Below are 16,636 nucleotides of genomic sequence, written 5' to 3'. Positions count from 1 at the left end.
AGCTTTCTTTCTCTTAGTATTTTCTAGTTGAATTCCATTGTGGTCTGAGAGCAAGCATTATATGCTTTCTATTCTCTTAAGTTTGTTGAGGTGTGTTTTTATGACCCAGAACATGGTCTATCTTGGTGAATGATTCATGTGAGCTTGGGAAGAATGTGTAATGTGTTACCGTTGGATAAAGGAGCCTATAGATGCCAGTAGTGTCCAGCTGAATGATGGTGCTTAGCTCATAACTTCAGCTCAACTATGTCCTTACTGATTTTCTGCCTGCAGGATCTGTCCATTTCGAATAGAGGGGTGTTAAAAGTCTCCAACTATAACAGTGGATTTACCTATTTCTCCTTGCTATTCTATCAGTTTTTGCCTCATGTATTTTGACACTGTTGTTAGGTGCACACAGATTAAGGATCATTACATCTTCTTGGAGTATTGTGTAATGCCTCTCTTTATCCCTGATAATTTTCTTTGCTCTGAAGTTGGCTGTGTCTGAAATTTTTTTTCCCTCACATTTATTTATCTATCTATCTATTTATTTACTTATGGCTGTGTTGGGTCTTCGTTTCTGTGCGAGGGCTTTCTCTAGTTGTGGCAAATGGGGGCCACTCTTCATTGCGGTGCGCAGGCCTCTCACTATCGTGGCCTCTCTTGTTGCAGAGCACAGGCTCCAGACGCACAGGCTCAGTAATTGTGGCTCATAGGCCCAGTTGCTCCGCGGCATGTGGGATCTTCCCAGACCCGGGCTCGAACCCGTGTGCCCTGCATTGGCAGGCAGATTCTCAACCACTGCACCACCAGGGAAGCCCTGTGTCTGAAATTAATAATAGGTACTCCAGCTTTCTTTTTTTTTTTTTTTTTTTTTTTTTTTGCCGTACGCGGGCCTCTCACTGTTGTGGCCTCTTCTGTTGCAGAGCACAGGCTCAGCAGCCATGGCTCACGGGCCCAGCCACTCCACAGCATGTGGGATCTTCCCGGACCGGGGCACGAACCCGTGTCCCCTGCATCGGCAGGCAGACTCTCAACCACTGCGCCACCATGGAAGCCCTCCAGCTTTCTTTTGAGTAGTATTATTATAGTACACCTTTCTCCATTTCTTTACTTAATGTGTCTTCATATTTAAAATGGGTTTCTTATATCCAACACTTAGTTGGGTCTTGTTTTTTAATCCATTTTAACAATCTCTTTTAATTGGTATAGATTACTTATATTTAAAATGATTATTAACAAAGTTGGATTAATATCTACTATACTGTTACTGTTTTCTATTTCTTGCTCTTTATTCCAAATTTTGTCTTCAACACTGTTTCTGCCTTTTGTAGTCTTAACTGAGTATTTTATATGACTCCATTTTCTCCCCTTTCATATTACATCTATTATGTGTCTATTTTTAGTTGTTGCCCTCAAGTTTGCAGCATACATTTACAACTAATCCAAACCTACTTCCAAATAGCACTATACTGCTTCATGGGTAGTACAAGGACCTTATAATAACAAAATAGTCCTAATTCCTCCCTCCTATAACTGTATCCTTGCTGTCATTCATTTATACATAAGCACACACACACACACACACACATATAATATCAAATACACTATTGCTATTACTACTTTGAATAAAATTTATCTGATGGCTCAATTAAGAGTGAGAAAAATGTAAGTTTTTATTCTACCTTTACTAATCATTCTCTGATGCTCCTCCTTTCTTGGATCCAGATTTCTTATCTATATTATTTTCTTTTTCTCTAAAGAACTTCTTTTAACATTTCTTGCAAGACATTTCTATTGGTAACAAATTCCCTCAATTTTTGTTTGTCTGAGAAAGTCTTTATTTCTCTTCCGCTTTTGAAGAATTCCTCAGGGTACAAAATTCTATGTTGGTGGGTTTTTCTCTCAAAACCTTAAATATTTTATTCTCTCTTTACCTTTTATTTTCTGCAGTTTGAATATATACCTACTTGTAGAGTTTTTTGTTTTGTTTTCTCTCTCTCTTTTTTTTTTTTTCTGTTTATCCTGCTTGATGTACTCTAAGCTTCCTGGATCTATGGTTTGGTGTCTGACATTAATCTGGGGAAATCCTCAGTCATTATTGTTTCAAATATTGCTTCTGTTCCTTTCTCCCTTTCTTCTCCTTCTGATATTCCCATTAGGTGTATGTTACACATTTTGTAACTGTCCTATAGTTCTTGGATAGTCTGTTCTACTTTTTTTTCAGTCTTCTCTTTGTTTTTCAGTTCTAGAACTTTCTAATGTTATATCCTCAAGCTCAGAGATTCTTTCCCCAGCTATGTGTCTAGTCTACTAATGAGACCATCAAAGCATTCTTCATTTCTGCTACATTGTTTTTGATGTTTAACATTTATTTTTGATTCTTTCTTAGAATTTCCATCTCTCCGCTTATATTATCCACCTGTTCTTGCATGTTGTCTACTTTTTCCATTAAATCCCTTAATATATTAATCATAGTATTTTTTTTAATTCCTGGTCTAATAATTCCAATACTCTTGCCGCATCTAAGTCTAGTTTTGATGTTTGTTCTGTCTCTTCAAACTTCAAACTCTTCAACTTTTTTGCCTTTTAGTTTGCCTTGTAATTTTTGAAAGGCACACATGATGCACTGGGTAAAAGGCACTACAGTAAAGAGATCTTTAGTAATGTGGTAGTAAGGTGTGAAGAGAGAGAAATGTTCTACAGTCTTGATTAGGTCTCAGCCTTTTGGTAAACCTCTGACCCTGGAATGTGAATTTCACCAGTGCTTCTCAGTTTTTTTCCCCCTTAGGTGTACAGAATGGGTTGAAGGTGCTGGAGTTGGCTATTTTCCTTCTCCCAGGTAAGATCGGCTCTGATAAACCCACAGCAGATCAAGCTTTGGCAAAATAGTTTTTCCTGAAGGCCGGCTTTAGTTAAGAAACACAGAATACTCTGACATATTTCAAAATGGTTCCCTTCCCCCATCCCCCTGCAGAAGCACAAGGGATTTTTCGCTGATGATCACTGTGAGAACCCAGTAGCAGTCCTGGAGGTAAATTTCACAAAAGTGTGGAGGCTTCCCTACGACTGGGTCCTCCTGGAGTTTTTAAATTTCAGACTTGTTCACATTGAGCCTGCAACAAATCATCAATTGCAGTTCAGATTTTCCTACCCTAGCACTGGTTCCTGCAGAGATGTCTGATCCTGTCAGTTGTGATTCTCTGCATCTGCCTGTCTCTCTAGTTTTTGGTGCAAGGGTTTGGCCTGTGACCTTACTTCTGGCAGATCTAAGACGAATTGTTGATTTTTCAGTTTGTTGAGCTTTTTACTTGTTGGTAGGACAGAATGGTGACTTCTAAATTCTTTCTCTGCCAGACCAAAAACCAGAAGTCCCAAATGTTATTTGATCCAACTCAATTAGCATGGTACATGGTAGCAGTCACTTTACAGAAATAACATGTTCATGTTTATTGGCTAATTAGATAAACTTTTATTGCTAGAAATCTCAGATAGGATGCATCTAGCTCATGATATTCCTAGAGAGAGTTAAATTTACTTGTTTAATATATCCATCTCCATTATTCCATTACTATGAGTTTAAGGGCATGGAGTCTGTCTACCTCTGTGTTCCTAGCATCCAGCACAGCATCTGGAACACGGAAGTGCTTGGTAAATATATACTGAATTGATATAATATTTAATTTTCCTGACCCCCTTTCTATTTTTCTCTCCCCCAAATCTTTTTTAAGACAATTTTCTGTTGCAAAAGCTCATCCACTCCATTTGGAATTCTTAAGTCTTTTTTTTTTTTTTTTAAAGTAGGTCCTTGTTGGTTGGAGTTCTTAATAGTCTACTTTAACTTCTGCTACATATATTATGTGGAAGACAATTTTCAAGTTTGTTTCAAAAGGATTAGTTTCAGGGCAACTGAAAACGGACTAAGACTAAAGAGGGACTAAGACTCTACCAAATTATTCTCCGTGCTCCTGTCCTTACAGAAAAAAAAAAACCCTATAAAACCTGGACATAATACGAAACGCTACCTGAAGCTACTGAAGAGGGAATAAAGTAGACAAGTCTGGCAGGGAGTTCACACTCATTGGGAAGAAGACAGACTGGCAGCCACACAATTAACTTCACACAGAGGCGGCAGGGGATGGAGAACTCCTAATCTTTCTGGCATAGGGGACCAGATAAGTGAAGTCAGGAAATCATGAATGTGGAAGAGACTAGGGGAAGCCCAAAAGGGAAAGAGTCAAAGAGGGGATCTCCAAACTATCTACCCACATCCGTGACTGATCCCATGTACGAACAACAGTCAAAGCAGCTCAGCCATACAGAAAAAGTCAGAACCACGACTGGAGTTCCCTCCCTGAAAGTCCTGAAGTGTGAAGAGAAGCAGACAGGCTCTGCCGTGGAGTTCATGTGCTCAGAGGAGAGGAGACAGGGAGGTATACAAGTAAATTACCATCGCGGGCTTTTAGCCTGTGACTAAGTGCAGTCTGTGTGGCAAGCACAGCAGCAGCTGGGGGCTCACATGGGAGAACCAGCAATTTTTCTGGTTGGGGAAATAGAGAAGGTAGGACATGTGAACAGTAAACAGACTGGCAGACTCTTGCAAAAAGAAAGCCAGAAAGAGGATCCTCAAACTTGACTACCTTCATCACTGACTGATCCGTAAGCCACACAGGTGGGACAGAATCAAAGCAGACAAGCTAAAGACAAAGGACCTTTTGAGAAGAGACTGGAGACACAATAGAAAGCCACAATAGAAAGAGTCTGCAATTCAAGCCCAGCCAAGAAAATTACCTGATAAAATAAAGAGAAAAAATTCTCAGTGAAGAAAAATAACAGAACCCAGAATCTCCATAATGTAACATTCAAATATCCAGGATACAATCTAAAATTATCCAACATGTGAAGGAACAAGAAAATAAAACATATTTTTCTTAAGAGAAAAGAAAATCAAGTCCAATCCTGAAATGAACAAAATGTTAGAGCTGGTAAGAATTTTAAATCAACTATTATATTTATCCTCAATGAAACAAAACATGTTTCAATGCATGAAAATTTGAACAGATAAATGAACAGATGCAGGAAAGAAACAGAAACAATAAAAAAAGAACCAAATAAAAATTACAGAACTGAAAAATACGACTGTGGAAGATAAAAATGCACTGAGTGTATTTAACAGCTGAGTTTACATCAGAGTGAACCTGAAAGTAGAGCAATAGAAATCATCCAAGGAGAAGGACAGGAAAAAAGAGCAAACCAAACAAAACCAAAACCCAGAGGGACTGACCTATGAGATGGTGGAGGAAGAACCTTCAATAATCTTCTCTTCCATGAAAGCAAAGAGAATACTGGCGGAAACAGTCAAAATCAACTTTTCCAGGACTCTTGAAATTAACTGAAGGCTTGCAATAATCCACGGAATGTTTATTCAAGAAAAACGCCTGAATCTCAGTAAGAACTGTGAGCTTCATGGTGGCTTAACATTACCTAGTCCCATCCCCCTTCCATCCCATCCCCCTTCCCCCAGCTTCACCGTAGCTTTGAAACCAACCGCCTTGCAGCAATGGTAGCTGTGAAAACCAGCAACCTAGCAACCACTCCAGGGGGCAAAATGGGTTTGGAGCTCCCCCAAAGCCCATCTTTAAGAGAACTGTCACTATCTAACCTATCTGGCAGCTCACTCAACAGCTCCATTCTCAGGGCTTGTCTTTTTTTTGTCCTGACTCAGAGCTTACTCTAAGCAAACAGCACTATCCCCAAGGCACATTATTTAACTTTACAGGTGCCAGAGGCAGTGCCTCCAGAAGAGACTAATTAGAGACCCACCAAAAACCTTAAAAGGAAAAACTGGAGAATGAGAGGTCTGCAGGGGCTTTCAAAAGCTCCAACATATTTCTGGAACTCTAGAAGGACATGTGCATGTACAGAGCTGTGGACATACGCAGGAAAGACCTGTAAAGGCCTACAACCTATGGCTGACTTTGAGGATCTGCATAAGCAGGAAGTAAAGGTTAATAAGGCAGAATTGTAAACTGTCTGCCAGAGCATTAGAAATCCCAAAATAAAATGAAGCAAAAGCTGACAGACCTAGAGTAAGAAATAGACATTTCAACAATAACATTTAGATGGTTTAATACTCCTCTTTCAATAATGGACAGATCAATTAGCAGAAGAGGAACAGGAAAGAGAAGTCTTGAATGAAACTATAAGCCAACTAAACTTAGCAGACATCTACAGAACATTCCACTCAACAACAAAACACATTCAACACATTATTTTCAAATGCACTTGGAATATTCTCCAGAATAGGCCAGAAACCATACAAAGTATGTTCTCTAACTGCAATGGAATGAAATTAGAAATCAGTATCAGAAGGAAACGTGAGAAATTCACAAATATTTGGGAATTAAACAGCATACTTCTAAATAACCAATATCACAAGGGAAATTAGAAAATACTTTGAGATGAATGAAAATGAAGACACAACATACCACAACTTATGGGACACAGCTAAAGCATTGCTTAGAGAGATATCTGCAGCTGTAAACACCTATCTTAATAAAGAGGAAAGATTTCAAATCAATAATCTAGACTTTCACCTCAAGAAACAAACAAACAAACAAAAAACCCAAAGCAAGATGAAGGAAGTAATAAGACTAAGCAGAAATAAATGAAAGAGGAAAGAAAAATAAAGAATATCAATAAAATCAGAATTGGTTCTTTGAAAAAAACAATAAAATTGACAAACCGTTAGCTAGACAGACTATGAAAAGAAGAGAGAAGACTCAAATTACGAAAATTAGTAATAAGAGACATCACTATAGACCTTATAAAAATAAAAGAAATTATAAGAGAATACCATAAACACTATATGCCAACAAATTAGACAACAGATTAAATGGACAAATTCCTAGAAATCCGCAAACTACCAAAACTGACTCAAGAAGAAATGGATAGGGGCTTCCCTGGTGGAGCAGTGGTTGGGAGTCCGCCTGCCGATGCAGGAGACACGGGTTTGTGCCCCAGTCCGGGAGGATCCCACGTGCCGCAGAGCGGCTGGGCCCGTGAGCCATGGCCGCTGAGCCTGCGCCTCCGGAGCCTGTGCTCCGCAACAGGAGAGGCCACAACAGTGAGAGGCCCGCGAACCGCAAAAAAAAAAAAAAAAAAGAAATGGATAATCTGAATAGACTTAACAAGCAGAGACTGCACTAGTAATTTGAAAACTTCAAACAAAGAATATCCCTGGCTCACATGGCTTCATTAATGAATTCTACTGTGTATTTAAAGAATTAATACCAATCCTTCAAAACCTCTTCCAAAAGACAGAAGAGTGAACACTTCCCAACTCATTCCATGAGGCAAGTATACCAAGATACCAAGTATATTTGATACCAAGACCAAAAAAAAAAAAGATATGAAAAGAAAATAAAACTATACAACAATATCCTTTATGAAGATAGCCATAAAAAATTCTCAAAACAAATATTAGCAAACTCAACCCAACAACATATAAAAAAGATTATACCCCGTGACCAAGTGGGATTTATTCCAAGAATGTAAGACTGACTTAACATAAATCAAAAATCAATCAAGCTTATAAACCGTATCAATAAAATAAACAAAATTATGTTAATAGATGCAGAAAAAAGCATTTGATAAAATCTAACCCTTCCATGTTAAAAATACTTAAACTAGGAACAGAAGGCAACTTTCTCAAAATAAAGCCATCTATGAAAAACCCACAGTTAATGTCATATTTAATGGTGAAAAACTGAATGCTTTCCCCTTAGGAGAAAAGAAAAAAGATAAGGATGTCCACTCTTGTCAATTCTGTTCAACACTGTATTGGAGGTTCTATCCAGGCCAATTAGGAAAGAAAAATAAAAGAAATCCAGATTAGAAAGGAAGAAGTAAAACTAACACTACTTACAGATGACATGATCTTATACATGAGAAAATTCTAAAGAATCCATTAAAAAAAATAGAACTAATGAATGAATTCAGCAAGGATGCAGGATACAAGATCAATATAAAAATCAATTTTATTGGGAATTCCCTGGCATCCCAGTGGTTAGGACTCAGCACTCACTGCCGGAGCCCAGGTTCAAACCCCTGGTCAGGGAACTAAGATCCCACAAGCTGCGTGGTACGGACATTAAATTAAAAAAAAAAAATTTTATTCCTATATGCTACCGATGAACATTCTGAAAAGCAACTTTAAAAAAAAATCCATTTATAATAGCATCAAACTGAATAAACCAGGAATAGATTCAGCAAAAGAAGTATATGACTTGTACACTGAAAACTGCAAAATATTGCTGAAAGAAATTAAACAAGACCAAATAAATGGAAAGATATACTGTGTTCACAGACTGGAAGACATAATAATGCTAAGATAGCAACACTCCCCAAATTGATCTATCAATTCAAAGCAATCCTTATCAAAATCCCAGCTGTCTTTCTGCAGAAGTTGAGAAAGCAAACTGATTTTAAAAGACCAAAATAAACGGAAAATATATCATATTTATAGATTAGAAGACTCTACATTAAAATAGCAATCCTCCCCAAACTAACCTATAGAATCAACGCAATCCCAAACAAAATTCAAATAAGTTTTTTTAAAAAACTGCTGAGTTGATTTTAAAGTTCATACAGAAAGGCAAAGGACATTAGACTAGCTAAACCAATTAAAAAAAAAAAAAAAAAAAAACAAAGTTGGAAGACTTAAGGTACCTGATTTCAAGACTTACTACAAAGTTACAACCAAGACAGTATATTATTATTGGCATAAGTGTAGACATATAGACCAATGGAACATAGCAGAGAGCACAGAAATAGACCCATACTTATATGGTCAGTTGATTTTTGCAAAAATCAATTTTTAGCAAAAACTTTTTAAAAAAAAAAAGGTGTACAGGTAATTCAATAGAAACAAGATAATCTTTTCAAAAAATGGTAAAGGAACTGGTAACTGTATGGGGAAAAGTCCTTGAACTTGACCTTGCATCATATATGAAAATTAACTCAAAATGGATTATAAACCTAAATACAAGTGTTAAAACTAGAAGAAAACAAAGGATAAAATCTTTATGATGTTGAGCTGGACAAAGATTTCTTAACCAGAACATCAAAGGTCTAAAACTACTGAAGAAAAAATAAATAAAATGGACCTCATGAAGATTAAAAACTTTTGTTCTTTGAAAAACATGGTTGAAAAAACAAAACGGTAAGCAATGGCCTGGGAGAAAATTTTTGCGAAACACATATTTTAAAATGTCGTGTATCCAGACTACATAAAGAACTCTTACAGGCTCCAGTGCGGAGTTCACGTGCCTAGAACTCAATAATATGAAGTCAAATAACGCCTCTTCCCTACCCTTCTAAAAAGTGCTAAAAGATTTAAACAGATGATTCACAAAAAAGATACGTGAATTGGCAAGAGCACATGAAAAGATGCTGAACATCACTAACCACCAGGAAAATAAAAATTTAAATCACAATGTGATACCATTATCCACCCACTAGAATGGCTAAAATTTTTAAAAGACATAAAAAGACTGACAGTACCAAGTGCCTGCAAGGATATGGAGCTATCAGAACTCTCATATATTGCTGATGGGAATGCAAAATGGTATAGCCATTTTGAAAAACCAAATAGTAGTACCTTAGAAAGTAAAACATACATTTACCATACAACCCATCCATTCCATTCTAGGTAGTTGCCCAAGAAGAATGAACACATATGCCCACACAAAAACTTATTCATAGCTAGGGGTCAGCGATGGAGGATAAGGACAACATAAGGATATCTGTGGTGATGAAACTGTTCTGTATCGTGACTTTACCAATGTGAATATCTGGTTGTGATATTGTGCTTTAGGTTTGCAAGATGTTATCACTGAGGGAAAAAGGGTAAAGAGTATACTGGATCTCTTGTGTCATTTCATACAACTGCATGTGAATCTACAATTTCCTCATAATAAAAAGTTTAATTAAAAACATAACAAAACTCATTCACAAACGTAGCAGCATTACTTATAATAACTCCAATCCAGAAGCAACTCGAATGTCCTTCAACTGGTTAATAGATAAACAAACAACAGTATATCCAACCCATGGAATACCATTCAGCAGTTAAAGGGAACAAAATAATATCTGCAACGACATGGATGAATTTAAAAAACATTAAGCTAAGTGAAAGAAATAAAACACCAAGATCAAGATTACATAGTGTATGATTCTACTTACATGAATAGCAGTAAAGGAAAGTAGATCAGTGATTGCCTGGAGATGGGACTGTGGGGAACAGTTAGAGTACAAGGGACAGGAGGAAACTTTTTAGTGTGAAGGAACTATACTGCTCCTTCTAAAATTTGATTATGGTGGTGGTTACATGATCATGTACGATTATCAAAGTTCACACTGTATGCATAAAATTGGTGAATTTTGTTATCTAAATAATATTTTTAAAGAGAAAAAAATTAAGGCTTAGAAAATTAATACCTGTTAGCGTCTTTCCTGCATTCAAAGGAGGTGCAATGACTCTGAAAAGTTTCTGCATAAAAATTAATAGGAAAACAATCAACATCATCTTAAAAAAATATTTTAAAAAATAATCTAAAGCTTATGCTATTAATCACGTTTCTCTGATTGAATCAGTCATTTGCTATTAAGATTAAATATAAAAACTCTTAATGTGGACATGAACTGTTTTCATAGGATCACTGGGAAATCATTATTGTTACATTCCTCACTGAAAGAAACCATTTAATAAATACCAGTTAGAGGAAGGTCCTTGTTGAGATCATTATTTCTAATATAAGATATCCTTAGGTTCCTAAAAGTTCTTTATTCTTTAAAAAACAGTAAGCAAGTCAAGGGATTAATAGCCCACCAAAAGGGTAAGATTACTTGAAGCTGAAAACATGTGAACAGTCAGCAGCCACAGAAGCAAACACCTAAATGTAAGCAGAGCCCCTGAAAACACAAGATTAATGGCAAAACTACGTTGGCCTTCCTGGGAGGGAGTTTCCTATTTAGGAGAGGATTGACCCTTAGCACTGGGAGGTGGTGCAAAGCCAGCTGTTCATTAGCAACAAAAAACTCAATAAAACTATTCATATTTTCCAAGGAAAACCTAAATCCCTTCCTCACACCCCAAATTTCGTTAAACTGGTATATAAACCTTTACTTTTTCTGGTTGTTCAGTGATTTACTCATTTCTGTGTGCTCCCGGTACAACTGTGAATAAACCTTGTCTTTTCTCCTGTTGTCAGTTCATTAGCAGCCCTCTCTCCACCATTCGGGTTTCAGGTGGTAGAGGAAAAGTTTTTCCTCCCAACACAAGGCACTCAGAAGCAGCCAAAACTAAAGATTTCAGAAACTATGGTAGTCATCTCAAGTATGATGACACTGTCTTTCATTCTAGAAAATCTAGAAAATTTCAAAAGGCACTACAGTTCCTCTTTTTTTTTTAAATTTTTTTGGAGTATAGTTGATTAACAATGTTGTGTTAGTTTCAGGTGTACAGCAAAAAGATTTAGTTATACATATATCTATTCTTTTTCAGATTCTTTTAATTTGGACCTTAAACTGAAATGACTAAATGTGGACATGAACTGTTTTAGTAGGATCACTGGTAAATCACTGTGATTTTCAGTTTAAATCTCTTTAAACTGAAATAATTAAACTTAAACACTGAATAGTGATGTCTCTTATAGGCAGAGAATTATAAAAGAGCAATCACAGGATGCATCAAACTTCCCACAGCTAAAATCTCCAAATGACTATTTAATAACAAATACCAAGTTCCTGCTGAAAGTCATTAACTTGAAAACTACTCTTAACACAAAACAAGGCAACGTCAATAGAAAAGTGTTCCAGTTGAGATGCATAGCTATAAATGTAAACCAGATCTTGAGGAATAAAAAATCCACACAAAACAAAAACTTCAAAAGCAACAATAACAAAAACCCCACAAGCATTTTCATCAACATAGAATGCATCAAATTAGAATCTGTTTTCACAGATTATTTTGAGAGAAACTAGAAACTGCATTAATTCTTCCTAATTGTGGTTTAATAGTGGGATGGAGAACATTTTTGCATGCGCGCAGGTTATGGACCTCACTGAAGAGTCAGCTAAGAGGTGCGCAAATGCTAAAGATACTTATCTGAAATACAGACAGTCAAGGTCAAAACCAGTGGGGAGGGCTGTGGCACTCATTTGGAAAATGACCAAGAGACAAGAAGTACAGCCAAAACTGAAGGAGTTATGAATTAGAGGGATATTCATCTACCAAGCTAAATATATTTAAAGAAGACTGAAATATCATAGAATGAAGGCTGACTTAATACTGAAGATGGTTTTGGATGTCCATTAAATATGCAAAAAAGTTGACTGGATGCCTTCAGGAGAAGCCTGGGTCTTCTGATCCAGGTAATGAAGTCACTGTAATAAAGCAATGGGCTGGCAGGGCACGACATGCATCCACAATCCATAACCCATAATTCTGTCTATAAATTTAAGGGAAATAACAAGATGAAGATGGGTTTGGTTCTAAAAAGCCCAAATGCTTTTTCGATGCTCTCTTCTAATGGTAAGGAGAATAAGAAATTGTAATGAATGCTATAACATTCTGAAAAAGGAAAAGCAACAAATTAGCAATTGGCAAATCATGACCTCCCACCATTTTCAGGACCCTCCCCTAGAAGAATATATCTACAAAATAATGTTACTCAATAGTACCATTACTCTATACAGTAAATATATATAATCAATTTCTTATACCTTTTGGAAAAGCTATAATAATATCAAAATTTTTTAGAAAAAATCTTAAAGTCTAATGGGCTTTTAATTTTATCTATTGTTCCCTGAGATTTAAATACCTACTTATGCAGATAAAAAAGAAAGCAATGGTAGAAGGTATAAAACTAAAGACTATCTAAAGTCCTAAACAACAATGGGTGCAAGTCTAATAAATCTACAAGAAATTTTAAAGTGATTGGATGAAAACAAACTATTCAAAGCAAATGGAGAGAAGGGAAAAAACATTAATAGACAGTGTTAAATATGCATATAAGTTAGAACGTATCTTACCTCCATCGGACTAATAAATTCATTCATGCCTCTGTTGTAGACATAGATCATAGCATCGTATAGCCGATTTTCCCAACACATGAGAACTACCTGTAAAAAGGAAAAGTTGCTTGGTCCACACAATTGAGCAAATCTCACCAATTACTTTCCTCAAAGCTTTAAGAATGGGGAAGATCTTAAATTCTCTTTCCTAATTTTTCTTATTCCTTCTCTGAAAAAAACTGAAATTGAAGTACTCAAACACAATGCCAGGGTAAGAGCTGTTGTAGGTTCAAATGTTACTTTCAACAGTACAATAGCCACTTTGAAACACCCTCCAATGTCTGATTTTATTTCTTCTCTATCCTCCCCCTTTCCATATCCATCTTACCTTTGGTCACTAGTTCTATAAATATTTACTGAACATCTATATTCAGGTCCTCTCCTAGGCACTGGGGATAAAGTGATAGGTAAGACAAACCCAGACCTCTCCTCTACCCTGACAGAACTTCCATTAATCCTGGACACTCACCAAAAGAAGGAGCACAAAATGGTGCGTGAATTATGACTTGGGGAAGATACTCAGTTACACAAATAGTTCATTTACAAATGTGGTAAGTCTATAAAGGAACTTGACTTGGTCTGGAGTATTCAGAAGGTCATCCCTGAGGCAGCACTATTTAAGTTAGGACCTCAGGGATACATGTATGTGAGCCAAAAGCCGATGTGGAAACTAGGGGCTCTGCAGGCAGAAGGAGCAATAAGGAAGAGGAATAGAGATGACCTAAGTATATATATATACTGTTCCTACGGGAGCTGTATTATACTGCTGAGTGACAGGAGAAGACCGAAGTGGAAGAGCAGAGGTCAACAAAAGAGAATGATAAGGAATAGCCAAAGGGAAAACAAACTACTAGTCTGAGGGAAAATGGAAGTGAGGTGTCATGGGAGAGTCCTTCTAGACAAAGGCATCTTCTGGGACCTCTTCTCTTTTCTCGTTTTCCGCCCTCTCAGCCAGTGCCATGATCATACATCTCTTTACAGCTTCAGCCCTAACCTCTCCTCTGACCCATATATCCAACCATTGACTTGATATCTTCACCTGAATGTCTAGTAGCTATCAAAATAAAATGGCAAAATACAACTCCTGATTTTGTCTCCCAAACTTAGACCTACCCCAGTCTTCCAATCTTCTTAAAGGAATCACTATCCACCTCGTTTTTCAAGCCAAAAAATTAGGCAATAGCCTTAAATTCTCTCTTTCCACACCTTTAAGTCCAATTCATCAGCAAGTCAGTTCTACCTCCAAAATATATCCAAAGTCAGGCCATCTCTCTCCATCTCACCACTATCATCTCTGGCCAGGACTACCTCCTGGACCAGCTCTTAACCAACCTCCTTGCTTCTTCTGTACTTGGCCCCCACCCCTCAGTCTGTTATCTATAGGCAAATCAGAGTGATCTCATTTAAAACCTTTTAATGATTTCCCATAGCACTCAGAATAAAAAGGAAAGATCTGTACCTTGCCCTGAAAGGGCTACCTCTCTCTTTCAACCAAGCTCTGTCTGCCTTTTATCTGTACCTTTTAGCACCCAACGCATATCTTTTTTTTTTTTTTGCATTAGCTGTTGTTGTTTTTACCTGTAACCATCTTCACCTCCAAGATTTTTGCACTACTGATTCCTTCTTGTCATTCAGATTCCAGATCTGATCAGACTCAATGTTACTTTCTTGGTTTTCTATAACTGACCCATCTAAGATAGCCTCTCATTCTCTCTTTATCATACTGCCTGTTTGACTTTTAACATAATACTTGTTTTGGATATTTCTGGCTTGTTTACTTGTTTGTGTGTTTATTGTCAAACTTTGTTTTGCTAATGTAAGCCTTACGATAAGCCTTGTCCATCAGGGTCACTAAAGCATTGGAGGTCATTACAGACTCTAGTAAAAGCAAAGCTGAAGAATTATTAGGATGTGAATGAAATGGAAGAGGCAACCTAGAGAATGCTTTCAAGAAATGTGGGAAAGAAAGAGGGAAAGAGGTGGAGGAAGGAAGGAAGAAAGGAGGGAGGGAGGGAGGGAGGGATATGGCTGCAAGTGGGAAATGTGATATGGCAGTAACCAAAGGGGAAGGAGGGGAAGGCTTGATATGGAGAGAAGGGAATCTGACGGGAGATTCTTTAAACTGTTGTTTTAACATGAAAAAAGAGCAGAGAATATTTACCTAGTGTTGGAGAAAAAGCTAAAAATGTTGGAAGGAGAAATTAGAAATTTCTCTTATATCAGTGATAGGTAAATAAAGCTAGATTGATAACATGCTCTCACATCATCAGACCTATTGTCAGACATGAAGATTACACCAAATTACCCACATGACAGAAAGGCATATGTAAAGAGGACCTGGCCTTTGCAAACTTACAGCCATTCATAAAGAACTTTCATGAAGAAAACAATAAACATTTTCCAAACCCTTCATTTCCATGTGATTTTGCACATTAAAAACAAACAAACAAAAAACATTTGGTCCTTCTAAGTTTGTAAGCCACCGTACTTTAAGCTCAATAGGGCTCAGCACCTTGGTACCTTTGTGCCTTTGCTCAGCATTAGGACTGAAGAGTTAAATGAAGAGTTAAGAGTGAAGTGTCTTAGGTCAGATACATATTGCTCCTCAATTAAGAACTTAAAACTTATTGTGGAGACCTCAGATATACTGGAGGTATATTATCAACGAGCTGGCTGATCATGCTAAGATGTCCTGAAGTTTGCTTCTTATACTATGCTCTGCATTTCAAAACTTAATGTATGAAAGTTATCAACTCTGAACATATAAACTAGCTTTTCAAAAAAATGGCATCATATTCTCAAAAGTAAAAATATTCTATTTTTCACGTGGAAGTGCTTATAGTTGAAATTCACTTGCAGGATGAAAATTGTAGCAGTGAACAAACAAACTGATGAAGAAGGATAGGCCAATAAGCATTTACTGAGCAACTACCAAATATAAACCTTATGCTAAGAGCTCTGGAAGGTGTCAAGGAAACCGAACACTACTGGCTTGCAGGAGTTCCTAATCTAGCTTTAAGTAAAGAACACTCCTAAGAAATATATTGACAAATATAAGTTTATGAGACCTCTTACCAAAAAGTGCTAAAAAATCATTAGGGTTGATGAAAGACAGAGTAAGGCTCGATGAGTCAGGTAAATATATTCAATAAAGGAATGATGTTTATTCCATAAATTAGTAGAGTGCCTATAAACTCACCTGCTGAATATCTAGGCTGGTGATATCCATATGTACAATGAGGGCTTCCACATTTTCCATTAATTTTTTATCTTGGAAATGAACAATCAAGTCTTTCATGACCTGGGGTGTGATCCCCACCAATTTATCACTTAAAATATATGGTTCAAGGCACTCCAAAAACACTCCTTTGGCCACTGAATTCTCACTTAATTTGTCATACACTTGGCTAAATAAAAGATCCCTGCAACAGAACGGGGAAAAATACTTTTAGGAACATTTCAAACATCCATTAAATTCAGTCTACTAGGTATATCTCATCTTTTTCCTATTTCAGCT

General features: G+C 36.9%; 1 protein-coding gene across 5 annotated transcripts in view; it reads right to left on the bottom strand.

Annotated features, from left to right (window-relative positions):
• VPS8 (VPS8 subunit of CORVET complex) overlaps nucleotides 1-16,636 on the bottom strand; it is a 310,442-nt gene that overhangs the window by 185,704 nt on the left and 108,102 nt on the right. For all 5 annotated transcript variants that reach the window (XM_067034155.1, XM_067034154.1, XM_067034156.1 and 2 more), the window contains 3 exons: nucleotides 16,319-16,541; nucleotides 13,078-13,167; nucleotides 10,483-10,534 (listed from right to left, as the gene is read on the bottom strand). In XM_067034155.1, coding sequence (XP_066890256.1) covers nucleotides 10,483-10,534; nucleotides 13,078-13,167; nucleotides 16,319-16,541 — 365 coding nt within the window. The remainder of the gene's footprint in view (nucleotides 1-10,482; nucleotides 10,535-13,077; nucleotides 13,168-16,318; nucleotides 16,542-16,636) is intronic.

The sequence above is a fragment of the Kogia breviceps genome, chromosome 5, assembly GCF_026419965.1.
Source record: "Kogia breviceps isolate mKogBre1 chromosome 5, mKogBre1 haplotype 1, whole genome shotgun sequence".
In the NCBI taxonomy this organism is placed as follows: Eukaryota; Metazoa; Chordata; class Mammalia; order Artiodactyla; family Physeteridae; genus Kogia; species Kogia breviceps.
Note: the sequence above shows the minus strand (reverse complement) of the source record. Positions and strands in the feature narration are given on the sequence as shown.